The sequence below is a fragment of the Ranitomeya variabilis genome, chromosome 4 (genome assembly GCF_051348905.1).
Source record: "Ranitomeya variabilis isolate aRanVar5 chromosome 4, aRanVar5.hap1, whole genome shotgun sequence".
In the NCBI taxonomy this organism is placed as follows: Eukaryota; Metazoa; Chordata; class Amphibia; order Anura; family Dendrobatidae; genus Ranitomeya; species Ranitomeya variabilis.
In genome coordinates, this window is record NC_135235.1 from 296,827,569 (window position 1) to 296,850,843 (window position 23,275).

At 42.8% G+C, this 23,275-nt stretch overlaps 1 protein-coding gene across 2 annotated transcripts in view; it reads right to left on the reverse strand.

Moving 5' to 3' along the window:
- VPS13D (vacuolar protein sorting 13 homolog D) overlaps positions 1-23,275 on the reverse strand; it is a 280,917-nt gene that overhangs the window by 44,855 nt on the left and 212,787 nt on the right. For both annotated transcript variants that reach the window (XM_077250276.1, XM_077250275.1), the window contains 2 exons: positions 8,306-8,438; positions 7,414-7,609 (listed from right to left, as the gene is read on the reverse strand). In XM_077250276.1, the coding sequence (XP_077106391.1) occupies positions 7,414-7,609; positions 8,306-8,438 (329 nt within the window). The remainder of the gene's footprint in view (positions 1-7,413; positions 7,610-8,305; positions 8,439-23,275) is intronic.

The following is a 23,275-nucleotide window of genomic DNA, read 5'->3' on the forward strand; positions in this document are numbered from 1 at the left end:
GGTGAGTATGTACTGTTTGTTTTTTTTACTTTTACGCTGGTAACCAGGGTAAACATCGGGTTACTAAGCGCGGCCCTGCGCTTAGTAACCCGATGTTTACCCTGGTTACCAGTGTAAAACATCGCTGGTATCGTTGCTTTTGGTGTCAAACACAACGATACACAGCGATCGGACGACCAAATAAAGTTCTGGACTTTATTCAGCGATCAGCGACATCACAGCAGGATCCTGATCGCTGCTGCGTGTCAAACTAAACGATATCGCTAGCGAGGACGCTGCAACGTCACGGATCGCTAGCGATGTCGTTTAGTGTGACGGTACCTTAAGACAATGAGGACTGGACCCTCTCTGTGGTGTCATGTTACACAACCCATTATAATCCATGGAAAGTGGAGGCTGAGGAGGAGAGAGGAGCAGAGTGAGGAAACAAGCAGAGGGAGACAGAAACATGGCAGTGAGCTTTCTAACAAGTCTTACCTCACTTGACTACTGGATTCATATCTACACTCATCATGATTGCTCTATAATTTCCTTCATGCTACTGATGCTGGTCTGTGTAAAAAAAAAAAGCAGGAATCTCCCTCTGATAGCTGTGCTGCGTATGGCAGAGATGACAGAAGGTAACCTCCTTCCACCAGCTCAGAGTGGATTGAGAATTCAGAGATCATGCAGAGGGTCAAACTTGTAAAAACGCAGGATACAAGTCATATAATGGCTGGAAATAGTTGTATTCCACAGGTAAACACACATGACGGCTCATTCCGAAAAGTTACTTGAAAGTACAGTTCCCCAATAAAGGGATTATCCTCTTAGGATATTTCTTATTGTGTTACCTTATTGGCGTTACAGTTCCACAGATCAAATGGAATCTGTTGGATTGGTCAATTTCTTAGCAGCGCCTCCATAGGTGAAATGAAGAATTACACATAGCACAATAAAAACAATGGACGGTCAGTTTAATGCATAAACGTGCTGGTCCTCCAGAGTGAGAAGAATTATCTGACCGCTCTATGCTCTGCGGAAAAAGGGCCTATTTATTTGGTTTGAAGACGGTAGTGTTTATTTAAAGGTTATGTTTCACGTGCGGTGATCACATTTACAACATGTATTTCTTTATAAAACATTGTCTCTTTCTCTGGAGAAATATCGCTCTTAAAACAACAATCTTAGACGGCGATGAAATAGTTTCGGATGAGTTATGTGGTTCTGATGTGTTAAAATGTTTTAAAACAACTTTCATATCAGCGAATCTTTCAGCAGCTCCTGAGTTTTGAGTCACTACGCAGCTAACGAGGACATGATATAGGAAGGATTTATGTGTGTTACATTTTAAAGGTCCACAAGAAATTCTAATCTGATGCTTTTTACACCTATGCTTGATATTTTTCAGCTTCTATCTAACTCGTAAAAATGCTTGTGGGGCAGAAATTACGAATGCAGATCCATTTTTTTTTGCCTTTATTGAAAAGAAGAAAATATTTTTATAAATGTCTTTTTGCATTTGCTTCATGACCCTGATGAAGCCCGTAAAGGTGAAACATGGTGAGAATGCTCATTCTCTATTTTAATAGCGCTTTGTTTCTCTAATCATTAGACATTACAAAATAGGATACCACCCCTGATGGCTACATAATGGGAGGCCATCCTTGTGCTTTACGCTAGTTATACAATTTGAGGCTATTACAGCTATACACCTATGTATCTACATACATTACAATGGAATGAGTCAACTAGAAGAGCAATGTGACCGCTTGGGATATATTCAATCACAGATGGGACCAATAAGGAACACATTGTAATTTTAAAGTGCACTTTACATATGATATGCACTAGTTATTTGTATCTTTAATTGAATAATTAAAAGTTATTATTTGGGACTACCTAAAATGGGATTTTTGGCCGTTGGTTATTGGATTTAAAAATGTTTCTCCAAATGGGCTCTTATGAAACTAGTTTAAGGAAGAGGACAACATAAAATGTTATCGAATTGGCTAAGAGCTCACATGATGGGGGAAAACTACCTGAAATATGCAAGGTTAACACAATTAATAGGTGCCCAAGGGAAAATTATTTTACGATAAACGTCTAATAAATAGAATGTGTGCATTTATTTAATAAAAAGCAGGATTACCATTTTTATGCTTGAAGCTTTTTTATTATTCATATTGCTCACATATCCACTTCTCAAGATTACATAATAAGTGAATATTCAACTAGGGGAAGAACAACCTTTTCATAAAAAGGCTCTCAGTTTGAGTTAGGTATTTTCTTCCATCTACGCTGGGACGACTATTCAGACAAATGCCAAGATTTAAAACGGTTTTTTTCCCCGTGTGCTAGTCTAAAAGGTAAATTGACTTACATTATCCAGAATATGGCATCTTTCCAATAATTACACAAGGGTCTGAAGTCTTTATTTTAAAGGGTTATTCTCACTAGCTGTAATCAGGAGTACACTGCTCCCTTGCCTCCTGACTTTCTGCTTGCCAAGGGGTGGTGTGGCTCCTGAAGATTTACATGTTTTCAAGTAGCACTGTATAGCAAAGGCTTGCTAGGTGCTGCACTCACTGCCAAAGAGATCGGCCACTTTGGACTGCCGGTAGTCTGGACAGCAAACAGTAATTCTAGAATTAAAAATCTTTCCGAGAAAAGTAAAATTGCAAAAATTGCTTATCTGTTCAAGAAGGCTGTAGTTTTACTCATTCATCACTTTGAGACAACCCCAACTCAAAAAGTTATTTCTAACAAAGTGTCTTCCTACCTTCAGAAATCAATGGAATCAACCTGAAATCTACATTTTCTCTCATTAGACTGAAGCCCCTGTACTGTCCGGCCCAGGGGTTTGCATTGAGACTTTACTTGTCCACTGTGCCTGCTAATCCCAAGCCCACCAGGAACTTGGTGAGGACACTTTCCTTCACAGCATGTTGCGCTTGGTTGTGTGCTTTGCATATATTTTTTTTGTCTCTTTTCAACTAATTATGACATGGACGGTTACCGATTTGAACGGCTGTCATGCAATACCACCTTTATCCTGCAGTAGTCGCTGCAGGTGAAAAGTACGGCTGTCCATAACTTCCTCCATCTAAAGCTTGGGGTCTCCGAAGTCAAATCTACAGCACTCAGCCGATCGTTGTATTCCAAAAAGGTAACTTTCACGTTAGTTGCATTAGCTTAATAGTTGTGAATATAAAGTACTTTAAAATGCACCAAACATTGGATCCTTACAGCTTATAAGATCTTGCAATACAGTATAAAAAATAGAGAAAATATGGCAGAATCACATTGTCCCAAGACAGTTATTTTATTCCAAAAAATATAGCTCATTTTATTTTTCCACTCACAGGAAGTAAGAATGTCTTCTATTCGGGCTGTTATGAGAAATGTATGATTCTGTGCTTCGGAGGATTGGGGAATATTTAAGAGTTTAGCCAAACAGAAGGAAAAGTCTTTTTTTTTTCTTAATAAATTATGACCCTTCCGAAGCCTTAAAAAATGCAAAGCGGTAATTGTGAACCTGACTGGTGCGGAGTTTGCAACCCTTGCCATAAAGCTAATGCCAACTACAATATGCCATAAATAAGGCTGTGACTAGTCCTCGACATTGGAAGGTAACAAACTGTACAAGATAACAGAAGATATTTTTGTGGACTCTACCACAACTGGTTGTTATTAAGTCAATTGATTCTAAAAACCTTCTCTTGTCCTTATAGAGACTGTCTAGGACTTTATCCTTAGGACACATCATCAATGTGCGATCGGTAGGGGTGTGACACCACATTCATCAGCTGTTCCCGATGCCGAAACTGCTCGGTTGTGGAGCTGCACAGCACAACTCCGCCAAATGTACAGTGGCGGCAGCTGGGAAATGCATATCGGCTCCCTATCAATAGTGGGCAGATGAGCAGTAACCGGCAGCGGCCATTATTCTGTTGACAGAGCTATGCCGTGCAGCTCCGCACCTGAGCAGTACTGCATGGCGACGGCACCAGGAACAGCTGATCAATGTGGGTGCCGGGTGTTGCACCTCGACCAATCAGACGCTGATGACCAAACCTGCACTGAAATGGCAGCTATCGACACACAAACAATTGTCGGTGAAATGAACGGTCAAAAAAATCCAATACTGGTTGATAAGCTTTAGAAAACCTATTTTCAAATTCCATATTAAAATGTTTGTCCAACGTGAACGTTAATGAGGACATGGATGAGACAAATTAACAAAATCCGGCTCACTGACTCCAGAGCAGACTACTCCAGCTCATCCTTTAAGGCGCCCATACACATTAGGCTAATGTTGGACAAACCTGCTGATACAAACAGGTTCGGCAGACGGGCTAATGATACACATATGCCGGCACCCTAGCATGGTTTCCCTTCCTCCATGCAGGGACGCCGACATACTCATCGCCCCGGCCGTGATCACTGCTTCCTGTATCGCGATGGTGCACCTAGTGAGCGCTGCCCTGTTCTTAAAGGGCCAGCATGTGCATGTGCAAACAATAGGGAGGTGGCTAAGCAACATTGAGTTATTAGTGAGTGAAGTGTGCTACTAGTGAGTTCTTAGGTCCCCATGTGGGGGACCTAAGAACCCGAATCCCTAGTCGATATATGACCAGTGCCTGAACCCCATCCCCTGGTCTGTGTGTGGCCAGTGCCTGAAAATCGTCCCCTGGCCTGTGTGGGGCCGGTGCATGAACCAGCTCACCTGGTCCTTGTTGGTCAGTGTCTGAACGTGTACTCTGTATATCCGGACTGCTAAAACTCCTAATTCACTTCTATCTGTGACTACGTGTCAGTATCCGTCCCGCCCGAGGAGTATTCTGAACGGAGACAGAGTTTGTGTCACTGAACCTGACCCTTGGGGTCAGCGGATGCACTACCAGGGACCTTCTAGGAGTGGTGCCTGGTGGCTACCTGCAGCTCAAGCCTGACTCCACCATCAGGAGCTCCAGTGAACACCAAGTAGCCGCTAAGGCTACTTTCACACTAGCGTCGGTACGGAACCGTCGCGCTGCGTCGGCCCGATGTACCGACGTATACTGTGAAGAAAATGCCCGACGTTGGCAGCGGTAGCAGTCTTAAGACGCTTCCGCTGCTTCATTGTAAGGTCCGGGGAGGAGGGGGCGGCGTTTCGGCAGCGCATGCGCGGTCGAAAATGGCGGTCCCGACGCACAAAAAAAGTTACATGTAACTTTTTTTTGTGGCAGCGGTGAGCCAAAACACGACGCAACCGTCGCACGATGGTTGCGACGTGAGGCAATGCGTCGCTAATAAAAGTCTATGGAGAAAAAACGCATCCTGCAGACAACTTTGCAGGATGCGTTTTTTTCTCCACAATGACGCATTGCGACGTGCAGTGCACGACGCTAGAGTGAAAGTAGCCTTAGCTACACCCCTTCCTAGTTAAGTCCGGCCCTGTGGCACAGAAGGTCCACAAACCACTTGCCCCAACTGCATGCATGACATCTAAAGCGTATGGGGACGGTCGCCGACTGATAGTTGAGTAAGACATTGATTGCCTATGTCTGATTTCATACTCCCGATTGCGTTGTTCTCCCAAAGAGAAGCTAATGGACAACATGTCAGTCAGCCGGCTAACATGTCAGTTAGCCAAACGAGCGCTCCTGTGCATGGGAGAGTCGACTGAGATGGCCGTCGGCCACCTAATGTGTATGGCCAAATTTAGTTGCCCCTTGACTACATTTGTTTTAACCCATGGCTAGCCACACTTTGTAAGATGTCACGCTGTGCAGAACTGCAAGCTGCATCTCAAACCTAGAAAGCCCCCGTGGTAGAAGAAACTAAAGACCCACCTCTGACTCCACATAGAAAAACTGCTGGGAAATACATTTTAATAGGTGGTTGGGCAGATTCCTTTGTGTTTTATGTGAAGCACATTGTTGTTTATTTTTTATTTTACTGCTGTGAGGTTTACGTTGCTGCCAAATAAACAAATGTAGAAAATGTGCTATAACCAGACGATTTTCCACTGTAAACTTTGTACTCTGTTTCACTCTGCTGTGGAATGTCAAGAGTGGGTTCTCGCTTTCAGTCGGAGCCATGCTTGTGACTAGAAATGCTATTTATGTAAAAAAAAAAAAAAAAAAAAAAATCTTGTGTGACATTTTGTAGGCCCTGTGGGCACTTTATAAATCAAGCTGTTAGAAAACAAGAAAGGCCTGGCAGCATCGGCCTTCTGTGAGAGAACAAAAAATGACCATGGCTTGACAAACAGCGAGCGGAGCCAGCAAAGAGTCATTTGGAGCAGCATTAGAATTGGATTCCAAACCACACATAGCTGAGCAATGAATAAATGCCCTGGGGGATTACAGTGCAGCTCTGCCAAATGAAGTTAAAACACTTTGTTGTCCTCCGTTTCCCACCTCCCCGTAGGATCCTGCAGTCATTTTGATTTCTCGTTCCTTCTCACTAAATGTATGTGTGTGGTAAATATGGATGTATACAGCAGAATCAGTGAGCCAGTAAATACATGGATGGAATTGGGCTTTATGGTCCAAACTTAAATATATCAGTCTAATTAGATCTTTGCCTCAACATCAGATCCCTAATAGCAACTTCCGCCATGAAATAATCATCAATGGAGTTGGTACAAATCGATTCGTAGGACCCGTTTCATAGGCTACGTCAGTAACCTGTGACCGCCTGATGGGAGCCCTGAGGACCTCTTCCTCCCTCCCGGCATCCACACCTCAACTTTTGAATAGTGCGCCTAGTGCGATGTCATGCCGCAACGATGACGTTGGGGCCAGGATGGCCATTCAAAAGAATAGCAAAGAGGTACGAGACAGTAATCAGGACTCCTGTCCGATGGCCGAAGATTACTTACGGGGTCGATGGACTGGGTCTTGCGAATTGATTATAGTCTTCAGCAATATTGTGCCTCTGAAGTAGGTTAGCCACCGCTAAATTGTGACCAGACATGGGCCGGACATTACTAGTTTTAAAGTTAAATTCCACTTGAATTATATCTATGAATGAATGCAAAATCTAGAAGTTTAAGAGGAGTTATGTACCCAATTAGGTCAAATACAGTTTATAAGAAAAGATGCTTCCATAATAATGTGTTATTGTGAGAATCATTCATTTTCTTATCCCTACATAATCTGATTCTGGAACCACATCTTGATACAGGACTAGAATATTGGACAACACATGACCTCCAGGTTAAAAACATCCCACTGGCTTTGTACCACGCAACTAATGTTGATCAATGCTATCTATCTTGGCGTCTGAGGAGGCCTCAATTGAGAGAGGTATTTCGTCACTTGTGGCGGGATTTCCTCAAACTTGTAGATATACGATGGCTACAGCACAAACTTAAAAGGAGGTAATACAGGTAAAGCAGTGTGACATGTACACATTTGATTGAATGATCTTGGTGGTACTGACCTGTGCCCGCTAAGGGTGGCCGTATCTCTCACAGCTTGAGCAGTTTCAGATGCAAAATCCAAAGCACCAGCAACGGGTTTGGTGACCGTTCCCACTAAACCTTTTCCTAAGCCGGAGATGAAACCGCTGACACCACCTTCATTTTTGACACCTTCCACAGTGGAGGTTATTACACTCGTCAGTCCACCAATAATTCCTGAAGAGGATAGAATTTCAAGCAACTTTAATGATGTGGCAAAGTACACAGAAACTTTATGTGAACTAGATTCCTTTGGTTCAAGTCTTATGTGCAAGTATCAACTACGGGATGCCAAGGACAGGCTACATAAGCCAAGAACGCAAACGGCTCCATGACCCCAACTAAGAAATCTCACAACCAGACTGCGCCCCAACTGGTCATACATTCAATCCTAACACTATCTTAGGCATTCAAGGAGTTGTCTAGATTTAGAAAAAAACATGTTCGATTCCTTCCAAAAATAGTGCCACACCTGTCTATTCATTAGGTATTACAGCTGTGTTACAATGAAGTACTGGAGCAGCCATGTTTTTCTAACCTTGGAAACCCCATTTTATTCCTTTGAATATCCTGACAAATTTGATGGACAAGATGTTTCTGTAGTCTTAGATAAAAGACCTTCGGAATCGACAGAAATAACGATCTGATGATCAAAGAATAAGTCAATCACTATGTACGGTGGGTATATGGATGACTGAAAAAAAAAAATTGAATATACATCTAAAGAGAGAGAAAACTGATTGGATTTTGCAGTTGTGAACCGCAAGATTATTATAACTTGGAAGCTACTTTATAGCTAGATGGAAATTGCAATTTTAGATATTTTTTGACAATAGTTCAACTGTACATTCGCACAATTAAATACGATCATACCGTGAGCAAGTCCATGAATGCCAGCGACCAAATGCTCTCCACTGGTTGCAGCATGATAACGGATGTATTCCCTCTCTGTCTGATGTCTGTTGTCCATAGTCTTTCCGAGGCCATCAGAAAGTGTTCCTGCAAACTGCAACAAGGAGCAAAATGTCATCATCTCTCCAATGTAAGGGTTACATTGTGATGTTGGGTTTTGCGCTTGGAAAAAAAAAATGACAGAGCTGCCTGTCACTCAACAAGATGGTATAATCCCAATTTCTATACTACAAGATAACAGTGCTGCTCAAATTAGGAACGAGAAACACCCAGGAGGTCCTTTGGGCTTCCCTTAGAAGTTAAATTGACTCATGTCTTAAAGGGGTTCTCCCATTTAATAAACTGTATATTGGCATGGTCGTGGGTGAAATCTGATGTCTGGGATCGCCACTAGTGATAAGCGAACGTGCTCGGATAAGGTATTATCCGCCATGCTCAGGTGATAACCGAGTGTCTTCTGCGTGCTCGAAAAAGATGTTCAAGTCCCCCCAGCTGCATGTCTCACGGCTGTTTGACAGCAGCAACACATGCCGGGATTGCCTAACAGGCACGTGTTGTGGCTGTCGAACAGCCATGAGACATGCAGCTGCGAGGGTCTGAACATATTTTTTGAGCATGCCAAAGACACTCTGTTAGCACACGATCATGCTTGGTTAACACCTTATCGGAGAACATTCGATCATCAATACTCACTAAAAAAAAAAAAATGCTGCATGTTATATTTGCTTGAAGATTTGCAAACTTTTTACATTTCTGTAGAGCTCTTCAAAACTGATAAGAAAAATGAGTGAGATTACGTGGAAGAGAACAGAGCCGCCATACTTTCAACAGTGTTGTATCAACTTTACAAGAAGTTGGTGCCTACTGTAGAGCAAAGCAAAATGCCTGCCCATTGCAGGTGTAAATTTACATTCCTGGCGCAAGTACAGACAAAAGAAGGCCACATTTATAGAGCATGTAGTTTTTTTTTAATAAATTTGTAAGATGTTACTCCAGTGCATACAAGTTTACAATAGTGTACGACATGCCAGTTCTAGTTTTAAAGGGAAACTAGAGGCTGAACACTTGAATTGGTAGTCAACCTAATATTGGTAGATGGTCTCCTAAGGACCTCCATTAGCCAAATATGCGGTCCTTTAACTAGAATAAAGGTCCTAAGTTGGATATTACAGGGTTGTCTGGTATAGAAAATCCATTTCCAAATGCTATATTGGAGTATCAATAGAGTGTGGTCCCTTGTTTGGGACTGCCATCAATATGATGGAATAGAGAGTGGCTTCAAAGAGTATCTCACTGGAGGTCCCGGCACATTCGCTAAATTGCATTGGCAGCTAATTGATTTATGTGGAAGTAGCCATATCTCTGTAGGGAACATGTACACTTGCTGATGAGAAGCCTACAGATCACAGCTGACTGTCAAAATATGGGCAACCTATAGGAGTAACATAAAGTGAGTCAAGTAAGATCCTCACAAATATTCATTGGAAGTTAGATTTGGATACTATAATAACTTCTCTGGTATTGCTCTGTCCTGACATCCCTTCATTTTTGTTGAATAGGACAATTCCTTGTATTATCATAATATCTATTCCTTGATATTACAGCCAGCATGGCCTGTCTTCCTTTAAGGAATGCTTACCTCTAGGTGACCCCTACTATCTTTACTCACGGGAATCGCTCAGTTTTGTTTTTGATTAAATATGAAATAAGAAAAATTCCCACAACTCCAGGATTTCTCGAATCTTTATTTATATACTTGTATTCAAGGAAAAGTAAGAAGAAAAATTAAAAAGCTCTACGTTTACATTGTGAAAATTTTATATGGATATGACCATGCAACACAACACCAGAAAAAAATGTGTAAATTTTGTAAATAACTGTGACGTTTAGCATTGGGCAAGGGGCTTTCCTCATTTAGGATGCGAATATCAGTTCACCATATACCATTCTTCGGTAAAGACATGTTGATGTGATCCTCGCAGATTGTTGAACCTTGCAGGCAGGGGAGTAATGATTGCAGCCTCAGAGGTCGCGATCAGGCCCTTCAGGGTTAAGGACCCGCCGATGGCACTGTAAACTTCAACTGGATGTACGTCCTCGGACGCACATTCAGCTGAATTGTATTGTGGCACAGAGACCTGTCAAATCTGTGCGCTGCAATAAACATTGCCGGCCAATCAGAGGGTAGCAGGTAATGACGGCGTGCACGTGACGGCGGGTGCATAGTAGTGACATAATTCGCTCCTGTTGCTTGCATGCTGAAGTTAGCTGCCGGCTTCAGAAGAGGACACAGCATGGTGGGGGAGTGGAGGGAAGGTGAGTAGAATAATTTATATTTTATATACCAGGATAAGGGACATATAATATTTAATGACAGATAATGTCTGAAAAGTGCCGTGTAACTAATGGCACGATATAAGCGAATACAATAAATAACAATAAATACATGTACCAGGATGGGGCCCAGGATAAGGGACATATATACCAGGATGGGGACCAAAATAAGGGACATATATACCAGGATGAGGGATATATATACCAGGATGGGGATCATATATCGGGATGGAGGACATAGGACTCTAGACTCTCGAGGCAGATGCAGGTGCCATTGGTGGGATCTGTACCTACTATATATTTTGTCATATTCCATGCCTATGTATGGCATAATACAAGAGATAAGAATACACTTAACCTATACTATTGTGTGTATACATTTTAATAGTTATTATATGATCTTTCAAAACCAAACACACTGTCTATATAGTAAGGCACTAACTAGGTATGTGCACTCTTCCAAAACTTTAAGAAAAAATTGATATAAAAAAAGATATATAGCACGTTTCAAAATATTTCTATTTGGACTTTTTACCCCTGCTGAGCACTTTCAGTGAATAAAGAAAGAAGTTTGTTCGTTGAGATGGATCTTCTTCTGTTTTGTTAGAAAAAAAAAATATCCCAATCTCTGATGATCCCCTGGAGCACCATCCATTATCATCAAATGGAAATAATATGGCACCATAACAAACCTGCCAAGAGAGGGCAACCACCAAAACTCTCAGCCCAGGTAAGGAGGGCATTAATCAGAGAGGCAGCACAGAGACCAAAAGTAACTCTGAAGAAGCTGTAGAGTTCCCAAGAAGAAACTGGAGTATCTGTTCATATGAAAAACACCATCCCCACAGTGAAAAATGGTGAAGGCAGCATCATGCTGTGAGGATGCTTTTCGGCGACAGGGAAAATGGTCTGATTCGAGGGGAAGATGGATGGAGCAAAATACAGGGATATTCTTGAGCAAAACCTGTTTCATGCTGTCAGTGATTTGAGACTGGGACGGAGGTTCACCTTCCAACAAGACAATGACCCAAAGCATACTGCTAAAGCAACACGCGTGGTTTAAGGGGAAATCTGCAAATGTTTTGGGAGTAGCCTAGGCAGAGCCCAGATCTTAATCCAATTGAGAATCTGTGGTCAGACTTGCAGATTACTGCTCATCAGAGGAAACCATCTAACTTGAAAGAACTGAAGTAGTTTTGCCTTGATGAATGGGCAGAAATCCCAGTGGTAAGATGTGAAAAGCTCATATAGATTTACAGTGGGGCAAAAAAGTATTTAGTCAGTCAGCAATAGGGCAAGTTCCACCACTTAAAAAGATGAGAGGCGTCTGTAATTTACATCATAGGTAGACCTCAACTATGGGAGACAAACTGAGACAAAAAAATCCAGAAAATCACATTGTCTGTTTTTTTATCATTTTATTTGCATATTATGGTGGAAAATAAGTATTTGGTCAGAAACAAACAATCAAGATTTCTGGCTCTCACAGACCTGTAACTTCTTCTTTAAGAGTCTCCTCTTTCCTCCACTCATTACCTGTAGTAATGGCACCTGTTTAAACTTGTTATCAGTATAAAAAGACACCTGTGCACACCCTCAAACAGTCTGACTCCAAACTCCACTATGGTGAAGACCAAAGAGCTGTCAAAGGATACCAGAAACAAAATTGTAGCCCTGCACCAGGCTGGGAAGACTGAATCTGCAATAGCCAACCAGCTTGGAGTGAAGAAATCAACAGTGGGAGCAATAATTAGAAAATGGAAGACATTCAAGACCACTGATAATCTCCCTCGATCTGGGGCTCCACGCAAAATCCCACCCCGTGGGGTCAGAATGATCACAAGAACGGTGAGCAAAAATCCCAGAACCACGTGGGGGGACCTAGTGAATGAACTGCAGAGAGCTGGGACCAATGTAACAAGGCCTACCATAAGTAACACTACGCCACCATGGACTCAGATCCTGCAGTGCCAGATGTGTCCCACTGCTTAAGCCAGTACATGTCCGGGCCCGTCTGAAGTTTGCTAGAGAGCATTTGGATGATCCAGATGAGTTTTGGGAGAATGTCCTATGGTCTGATGAAACCAAACTGGAACTGTTTGGTAGAAACACAACTTGTCGTGTTTGGAGGAAAAAGAATACTGCGTTGCATCCATCAAACACCATACCTACTGTAAAGCATGGTGGTGGAAACATCATGCTTTGGGGCTGTTTCTCTGCAAAGGGGCCAGGACGACTGATCCGGGTACATGAAAGAATGAATGGGGCCATGTATCGTGAGATTTTGAGTGCAAACCTCCTTCCATCAGCAAGGGCATTGAAGATGAAACGTGGCTGGGTCTTTCAACATGACAATGATCCAAAGCACACCGCCAGGGCAACGAAGGAGTGGCTTCGTAAGAAGCATTTCAAGGTCCTGGAGTGGCCTAGCCAGTCTCCAGATCTCAACCCTATAGAAAACCTTTGGAGGGAGTTGAAAGTCCGTGTTGCCAAGCGAAAAGCCAAAAACATGACTGCTCTAGAGGAGATCTGCATGGAGGAATGGGCCAACATACCAACAACAGTGTGTGGCAACCTTGTGAAGACTTACAGAAAACATTTGACCTCTGTCATTGCCAACAAAGGATATATTACAAAGTATTGAGATGAAATTTTGTTTCTGACCAAATACTTATTTTCCACCATAATATGCAAATAAAATGATAAAAAAACAGACAAGGTGATTTTCTGGATTTTTTTGTCTCAGTTTGTCTACCATAGTTGAGGTCTACCTATGATGTAAATTACAGACGCCTCTCATCTTTTTAAGTGGTGGAACTTGCACTATTGCTGACTGACTAAATACTTTTTTGCCCCACTGTATCTACAGCGACTTACAGCTGTAATTGCCGCAAAGGGAGGCTCTACAAAGTACTGACTTTAGGTTTAGGTGGGTGAATAGTTATGATTTCAGTAATTTTGTCCTACTTGTTGTTTCACAAAAAGAAACCCAAAAAACAACTGTTCACAGTTGTAGGCATATTCTTTATATGAACTGATGCAAGCCAACAAAAAATGCCAAAGGGGGTAAATACTTTCGTAAGCCAGTGTATAGGATGGTCTAATATAGGATGCATGCCCCAACCATGTTCTATGTGGTGTTTCAGCAGCTTATATGCTGACCGCTCCGTGACTTTGTTCTGAAGCAGCTGCCATGTTTGGCATTTCATAGCTGAAGCCTTCTGTGACAAGACTATTTTTCTTAGGACTTCCAGAACCTATGTAGTATAAGATAACTATGTTACTGCATAACATTCCTATACGCTTCCAGAAAGGTTACTCAGGGGTCGTCATGTGTAAGTGATGTTTGCTGCTGACATTTGTACATTTTAACGCATCGATCATTTTATTCCCATGCAGCCTTGCTGAGTGCTACAAGTCTGGATCCTCCATTACTAAAACTGTCCCGAGTTACAGAAGAATCCATTTCTGAAACAAACAAGCAAGAATCAAGCATTACTCGTGGGAACGACACCTGTGGGATCTTAACGGGTCAGTGCGGCTTTTGCTGAGACTGACTGTTGCTCCTAAGGATCTGGCCATATACTTTAGATAGCTGTCAGATCTACGTTCATCCATCAGCTACTCCTTTCACAATTCCCCCGACCACCATGTTTGGATTAAAGGTACCTTCACACTAAGCGACGCTGCAGCGATATCGACAACGATGCCGATCGCTGCAGCGTCGCTGTGTGGTCGCTGGAGAGCTGTCACACAGACAGCTCTCCAGCGACCAACGATGCCGAAGTCCCCGGGTAACCAGGGTAAAAATCGGGTTGCTAAGCGCAGGGCCGCGCTTAGTAACCCGATGTTTACCCTGGTTACCAGTGTAAATGTAAAAAAACAAACACTACATACTTACATTCGCGTCCCCCGGCGTCCGCTTCCCTGCACTGTGTAAGTGCCGGCAGTAGCAGGGCACAGCGGTGACGTCACCGCTGTGCTTTGCTTTCCGGCCGGCACTGACACACTCAGTGCAGGAAGCTCTGAGCAGCAGCGCGGATGCCGGGGGACGTGACAGACATCAGAGGGTGAGTATGTACTGTTTTTTTTTTTACTTTTACAATGGTAACCAGGGTAAATATCGGGTTACTAAGCGCGGCCCTGCGCTTAGTAACCCGATATTTACCCTGGTTACCATTGTAAAACATCGCTGGCATCGTTGCTTTTGCTGTCAAACACAACGATACACGCCCATCTGACGACCAAATAAAGTTCTGAACTTTCAGCAACGACCAGCGATATCACAGCAGGATCCAGATCGCTGCTGCGTGTCAAACACAATGATATCGCTATCCAGGACGCTGCAACGTCACGGATCGCTGTCGTTATCGCTGCAAAGTCGTTTAGTGTGAGGGTACCTTTAAGTCTCAACAGGGAGAGGCAAATAAGTGGCCATCAAACGCCTTTCTGGGTAGCTTATCTCCCATCAGAGCAAAGGATAGGACATGCTAAATTCCAACGTGCCTAATCCTTTTTCTTCCCATAATTTGACCTTTAGTGTTAGATTCTCTGCTTGTGGACAATAGACATCACAATCTGATAATACGTAATAACGATAAGAATGAGCCCATCATCTGCAGTTACAACCTTGCAGCAATGGCTCTTGCTTTCAGATGGGTGAACCATATTCTGGGAAGAAATTGCCATTTTTGTCCTTGCTTAATATCCTCTAGTAGCCACTTGAGAAGTGCACGTTGGACAGCAGCCATGGATTGTTGTAAGGGTCATGCTCAGGTTTTTCCAATTAGAAATACAACATTCATTTTAGGTCCTCTAAATCTAATTTAATGTATTTTCGGTGCATTCTGTCCTAAGGTCAGGTTCTCCGGTAGCTGTGACCAAAACACAGGCATTGCCACACAAAAATATCCTCACTGAAACAAAAACTACACTGTTTTCCCAAAAGATAATCCGCGAACACAATCACAAATGCTTCATTTTAGCATGTGCTTTGTTCCACAGTAAAGATAAAAAACATTCATCCATCAGCCATAACATTGAAACTGCCTGCTGATGTTGGGCAGTTCTCCATTGTGTCACTAAAACAGCTCTTACTCATTGACGCATGGACAGCACCAAACCTCTGAAGGTGTCTTGTGGTTTTTGACACAAGGAGGGCAAAAGCAGATTCTTTGAGAAATGATTTATTTTGCAAATCCATCCCACAGATGCTCGAGTCAGCAGAGATCTGGGCAATTTGGAGGTGAAGTCAACACCTTGAACTTTTTGTCATGTTCCTCAAAACATTGCTTGACTATTTTTGCATCCTGGGAGTGCTTATTGTTCTGCTGAAAGAGGAAAGATGGAGAGCACTGCATTGCTTCAACAAGCTTCTCTTCTTTCCATAGTACATCATAGGTAAACATTGCACATATCTAAGGCCTGTAAGAGAAAATGTGATTCATTAGACCCCACGGTCCAATTAGGATGCTCACAAGTGAATGGTAGGAGAATTGAATGGTGCAGTGAATGGTGGACTGGTATGTGTCTGTTCAGCTCTATATGCACCAACCTAAGATGGACCATGCACTCTGACATCCTTCTTCAGAAATCTTTGCTATAATAGTTCTTCTGTGTGTTCAGAAACCCCCAAAATTCATTCTTTAGTGAGGAAAAACTGAAAATGACAAAAAGTGCAATAGGTTGCTATATAGGTATAGCATTAGGGTAGACGCGCACAATTGTGCTGACCTGGTTGGGTTGTGTGCACACAACCACTGATAGCTTAGGTTGCTGCAGACCAATGAGGAGAAATCAAGAGAAACTGGAAAGGAATGGGTCAACCTATGCCGCGGACGAAGGACAATGAGAAGACCAGAATCCAAAGTCATGTGGTTATTTAGTCACCGGGTTTCAAAGTGATCACCGTGGTTTATCCTGATGAAGTTATATACTTCAAAAACGCGCTGCCTAATAAACCGCATATCTTTGGACTGCAGTCTTCTCATCGTCCCTCGACGCAGACCAGGTTAACCCATTCTTTTTGAGTTTCTCCTAAAATTCAACCCTTTTAAGTGGCTCAAATCATTACACTTGCCCATATCTCTTGCTTAAACACATCTAGAACAGACTGTTCACTTGCTCTGTAATATACACTATAGCAGACCTTGACAGGTGCATTGTAACCAGATTATTCACTTAGCCAGTATTTTTAACGCAAACTCTGATCAGAGATTGTTTCAGTTGATTGCTTAGTAGAGATGGGAGAATCGATTTGCAGGACTCATGCTCATCAATCTGTGGTCGCTGCATGGGAGGCCAGTGAATTTACTTACGTCTCTTCATTCCCGATTCTTCTTTCTAGTGACGACGTGTGTGTGCGCATCACACTGAAATGATTACATTGTGCCAGCCCGGCTAATCAAGAGAAGAGCCAGGAAGACAAGGAGATTAGCGGTAACAAATGAATGACCAAGCCTCCCAACCAGTGGTTACAAATTACTGACCTGGCAAATGGACAGGTGTCCTGTGAATTGATCCTTCCATCTCTACGCCTAAGAAACAAATTCTTCCGTTTCTTAATGCACCCACATACTTTAGATTATAGTTGGCCTAACCAGTGCATTTCAGCGGGACAATCTAATGTGTATGGGAGGCCTTCCGACTCTCCTCCAAATAGAAGCTTCTGGCAGATTGAAGTCAATAATAGGTCCCTTTTTAATTCTCCAAGCAAGTACGCCACTCTCCCCATAAAGAACACATGACCGCCTGAGTAAGCTGTATTTTGATGTCCAATAAACTGAGAGAGAAGTAACAGCACTAGACAACTAACGGTGTTTTAAAGTGGTAATGAGATCAGAAGTAAAGAGCTTGAGAAGTATATCGAATGGTGTCAAGTGCTCGGCAAAAAATAAACTAAAATATGCAGTAGGAAGTATAAAGAATATGCGGCATGCACCAATTCAGTAAAAAATGAAAGTCATTATTCCGGGACATGGACAAAGATGGGGTGTGCAAGTTTCAGAGGATTGCGGGGAGAGAGAGAAACAGGACGACGACTTTCACGTTACGCAAATGCGTCCTGTCTTTGTCTAGGTCCCGAAGTAAAGGTACCTTCACACTAAACGATATCGCTAGCGATCCGTGACGTTGCAGCGTCCTGGCTAGCGATATCGTTGAGTTTGACAGGCAGCAGCGATCAGGATCCTGCTGTGATATCGCTGGTCGTTGATTAAAGTTCAGAACTTTATTTGGTCGTCAGATCGCCGTGTATCGTTGTGTTTGACAGCAAAAGCAACGATACCAGCGATGTTTTACAATGGTAACCAGGGTAAATATCGGGTTACTAAGCGCAGGGCCGCGCTTAGTAACCCGATGTTTACCCTGGTTACCAGTGTAAAATGTAAAAAAACAAACAGTACATACTCACCTTCGCGTCCCCCGGCGTCCGCTTCCTGCACTGCCACTGACTGTGAGTGCCGGCCGTAAAGTGAAAGTATAGCACAGCGGTGACGTCACCGCTCTGCTGTTAGGGCCGGCGCTCACAGTCAGTGCAGGAAGCGGACGCCCTGCGCTTAGCAACCCGATGTTTACCCTGGTTACCCGGGGACCTCGGCATCGTTGGTCGCTGGAGAGCTGTCTGTGTGACAGCTCTCCAGCGACCAAACAGCGACGCTGCAGCGATCGGCATCGTTGTCTGTATCGCTGCAGCGTCGCTTAGTGTGAAGGTACCTTAAGGAATAAAGGACTTTCATTTTTTACCGAATTGGCGAGTTCTGCTTATTCTGTATACTTTCTGCTGTATTTTGATGTGCATGGGGGAACTGGGAGTCATGATGGTTGGCTGACAGCCATCTAAGGTACCTTCAGGCATCAAGCCTGCAACAAAATGGAACATGAGGCTCTTAAACCGATCCAAAAATTTCAAAAGAAGAAAGGAGCCACCACAAGTGTCGGTAAACTATGGTGTGAAGTCATGTGCTTAGCCTTATAACAATCTGATCTGTTTATTTCCTAATGGGGTGTACTAATAATGAATAGTGAGGAGTGAACATGCTCGGATAAGGTGCTATCCGCCATGCTCGGGTGCTAACTGAGCGTCTTCGGCGTGCTCGACAAATATGTTTGACTCCCCACGGCTGCATGTCTCGCGGCTGTTTGACAGCAGCAACACATGCAGAGATTGCCTGTTAGGCAATCCTTGCATGTGTTGTGGCTGTCAAACAGCCGCAAGACATGCAGCTGTGGGGACTCAAACATATTTTCTAAGCACGCTGAAGTCACTCTGTTAGCACCCGAGCATGCTCAATCAGATAAGGCGGGTTTATAAAAAAAAATTGCTTTTTTTTATTATTAAGAAGAGAAACAGAAACTGCACCACTTATCAAAAGGCAGTTTCAAGTACAGCAGTTAAAGCCTAAGGGTACTGTCACACTATACGATTTACCAACGATCACGACCTGCGATACGACCTGGCCGTGATCGTTGGTAAGTGGTTGTGTGGTCGCTGGGGAGCTGTCACACAGTCAGCTCTCCAGCGACCAACGATGCCGAGGGCCCCGGGTAACCAGGGTAAACATCGGGTTACTAAGCGCAGGGCCACGCTTAGTAACCCGATGTTTACCGTGGTTACAAGCGTAAAAGTAAAAAAAAACAAACAGTACATACTTACATTCCGGTGTCTGTCCCCCGGCGTTCTGCTTCTCTCCACTGTGTCTGCGCCAGCCGGAAAGCACAGCGGTGACGTCACCGCGTTACCGCTGTGCTCGCTTTCCGGCTGGCCGGCGCTCACAGTGCAGAGAAGCAGAACGCCGGGGGACAGACACCGGAATGTAAGTATGTACTGTTTTTTTTTTTTTTACTTTTACGCTTGTAACCACGGTAAACATCAGGTTACTAAGCGCGGCCCTGCGCTTAGTAACCCGATGTTTACCCTGGTTACAAGCGAACGCATCGCTGGATCGGTGTCACACACAACGATCCAGCGATGACAGCGGGAGATCCAGCGACGAAAGAAAGTTCCAAACGATCTGCTACGACGTATGATTCTCAGCAGGATCCCTGATCGCTGCTGCGTGTCAGACACAGCGATATCGTATGGATATCGCTGGAACGTCACGGATCGTACCGTCGTAGCGACAAAAGTGCCACTGTGTGACAGTACCCTTAGGAAAAAATGACCTTTTGCTTGGAAAAAACAAATGTTCCTAATTTTGAACAGTCTCTTAAAGGTTTTATAGTTTGTTTTTGCTTTTTAGGTCACCTTCTGAATTTGCTAGAAGCCTAGTTTTAATAGATTGAGGATGTGATGTATACTTTATATACAAAGCAGCCCACGAACCACATCATGTACACATGTCTATAGTGTAGGAATATCCCTATTATATAATCAGCAATTAGGTATCTAAACATATGTTGAATGAAAGAGAAATATCTTCTTAAGGAATGAAGAAACTTCCAAACATTTGCAGAGAACTCTGCTTGACCTCTGGAATTTCAGGCAAGGTGCAAGCAAACAATTAGCCTATAATATGATCTTTTTTTAATCAAAGCAATAATTGGCGGTAAAAGGATTAGCCGAGGGGCACTGAGGCAAAATTATCTCTTTCGCTAACAAAGTGTGTACACAGGTGTGATTAGTAAGGCTGGCACCCTGCGGGCTACTGCCGGATTCCTTCTAGCATCTTTCACCACTTTCCCCTCACTCCCGTATTTGAAGGAAAGCCGAACATCTGCTAGCTTACACAAAATCCTATTTAATGGCCAGATAAGGATTGCGTTTTCTTTGTAAACTCCGGTTGGAAAATCCATATTGTCTGGGTGAAAAGTTCACCTTCCCAAAGAAATTCAACTGCGGAATAAAGAGAAAAAAATAAAATTGATGAAATCGCAAGTTCTTGGGTCAAATGCCGCAATCAAAATCTGGAGTATATTGGTGTCACTTTCCATCCTTTCTGAAGATGTGGCTGTATAATAAGCTCTTAAGAGGTTCATGATGGAACTTCAGCTAGACACAGGTGTTCCGAAAATGGCCACCATTCCCATGCAAGACACCTGATCTTCAGAGGAAAGCAACAAATGAAAGATGCAAAGGGGTTTTCCATGATTTACAACTGTAGTATAAGGAAATTCGACTGTAGAGGATATTCTCCTCAAACGTCTGTTGGTCAAAAAAGCTTGCTCGGCAGATGGCCATCTCTCCAGCTTCACCATAAACATACGAGTTTGGCTCAAACATGGGAGAAAAGGATAAGGTATGTGAGACTGGGAGTTTCAGGAAATCCACATACAAATTAGATCAATGTCTGATCTTAGATACTAGATGTTGGTGTCACTCCCAGAGGAAGTCAAAAGTTGACGATACGCGTGGGAATTGTTCTATCCCTCACAGGAACTCTTTTCACCTACTTCATTTATTGCACTATCCACCAGATCGGTATTTATTCATCATTGGAGTTCTTTAATGAGCAACTTGATGCTACGTTATTTTTTTGAATATGAATATATATATATATATATGTATATGTATGTATGTATATGTATGTATGTATGTATATGTATGTATGTATGTATGTATGTGTATATATATATATATATATATATATATATATATATATATATATATATATGTATATGTGTGTTTATATTCCCTGTGAGGGGTCTATTCATCCATTATCTTGAGCATAGACCGTCATCTTACATGGGCACATTGATTTGTGCATGCTTTTAATTGGTTTTAATCAATTGTATTTGATGTTTTTCCTTGTATATCCCAGCATTTTTCTTTATGATCTCTAAATACAAATAGTTGATTTATTTTCATTATCTTGGGATGTGCCTTCTCCTTTTCTTTTAATCATTTTTGATTTTTTATTATGCATAGTGCACTCCAAACTATTCTGGTGGTGCCTGCTTTCTCAAATTATCAGATGATCTTGTTGAAATCAGCAGGTGTATGGAGAACTTTTAGGTTCTGTTCACATCAGGTTAGAAACCCAAGTTGGAGGTCTATGCCATAAGAGGCGGTGAAAATTTGGACCGAGCCATCGATCGTTCTCTGCTGTGAACTGGTCTGGACTTTCATTGATGGGATGCCGATCTGTAGTTTGGCATAAATGATTTTATAGCTACAATATCCAAAAATGAACAAAAGGATCCAATAAAGCAGACAGATTTTTCTACAGATTATCTTCCATTGATGGTTCAGATCACAAAAAAAAAGCTGATGCCAGTAGTTGGCCGAAAATCGGAAGTCCAAGATCTTTAGCGTATGACTAGCTTTCGGTAGATAACCTCTTCAATTTTTACCAAAAATTTGACAAACGGAAAAAGCTTGGAGGCTGAGTGTCTTTATCTCCAGGTTATCAGCGATAATTAAAGGATCATTAATTAGCCAACATCCTATTGTTGGGCTTTGCATTGAGTCCAGACAATGACACTTTGGCTTGATTGGCTGTCAGGAAGCCTTGATTAGCTTAGTTGTCCCCTAGAGGATCCCCCCTGCTGGTTTTATCTCTGTAAATGCCTGATGAGTTTGGTAGCTTCCCCCATGGACCTCCTGTGAAGTGCTCCCAGCAGGTGCCCGCTGGCAATAGTTTTGTGTTACAGGGCTGAATAAGTGATCCCTGCAGGAGCTGCGGACTGTTTTCACATATACAGAAGGCAGTCAAAAGTCCAAAGACTGAACTTGGAATGACCCCAACTGTAGAGTCACGACGGGTTCATGGAGAGGGCAACCGCGCTTTATTAAACACAACTAATACTCCTAGCAGATAACTTTCACCAGAGGGAGATAGATTAACCCATAGTTCTCCAGAGCCGGTCCGAATTTAAATGAACACCCTCAGCCAATATGATCAGTTTTTACAGCCTTCGATCTTGCAAAAATGTCACCCCCCCAAATGTCGCAGACATGGGCGTAATAGGCTGTGACAGCTACACTCTTCCTAATTCCCTTCCAAATTGTTTTATTACTAGACAAAGGCATATCTGCATGGTCTACCTCCCCCTTGGTTCTATTACAGCTTCCCAAAGTAGATTTGTCCTAAACGTTATTTATGTGACGAGGGCGCCATTGTCCAGACCCATACACGGAGGGGCTGCAACATTTCCTCCAATTAACCCATGTCAGTTGGGGAGGGAGCCAAGGGCGAGGGTTAATTCATACACTTTTGCATATATATGTGAACACCGCAGACACCATTTCCATGGTGCGGAGTGGATATAGTATAATTTGGGGCACCTGTTTTGGAAAAGTGGGGGAAGATGGGCATCCATATGAAATATATCATAGGATCCCACAAAGTGTTAAACTAATCAGAGCTCCTATAATGCATCTCCCACAAGCAGAGTTTAGGGGGCTATATACTCTCAGCATCCTCTGTCACTCGCAACGCATAAGGCAGTTAGAGGAAGGGAGGAAGAGAGCAAATATATTCCAAAATGAAAAAGTACAACAGCAGTTTATTTGCAGACTTTATTGTAGCTCCAGTGTCACATATCGGAGAACTATATATATTATATATATTTCTATATGCTGTTCTGTATGCAAAGGGTTTACGGATCGAAAAGGAGACCATTTTAGGCTCTCTCAGTCCCCATGGGTGAAAATAAAAG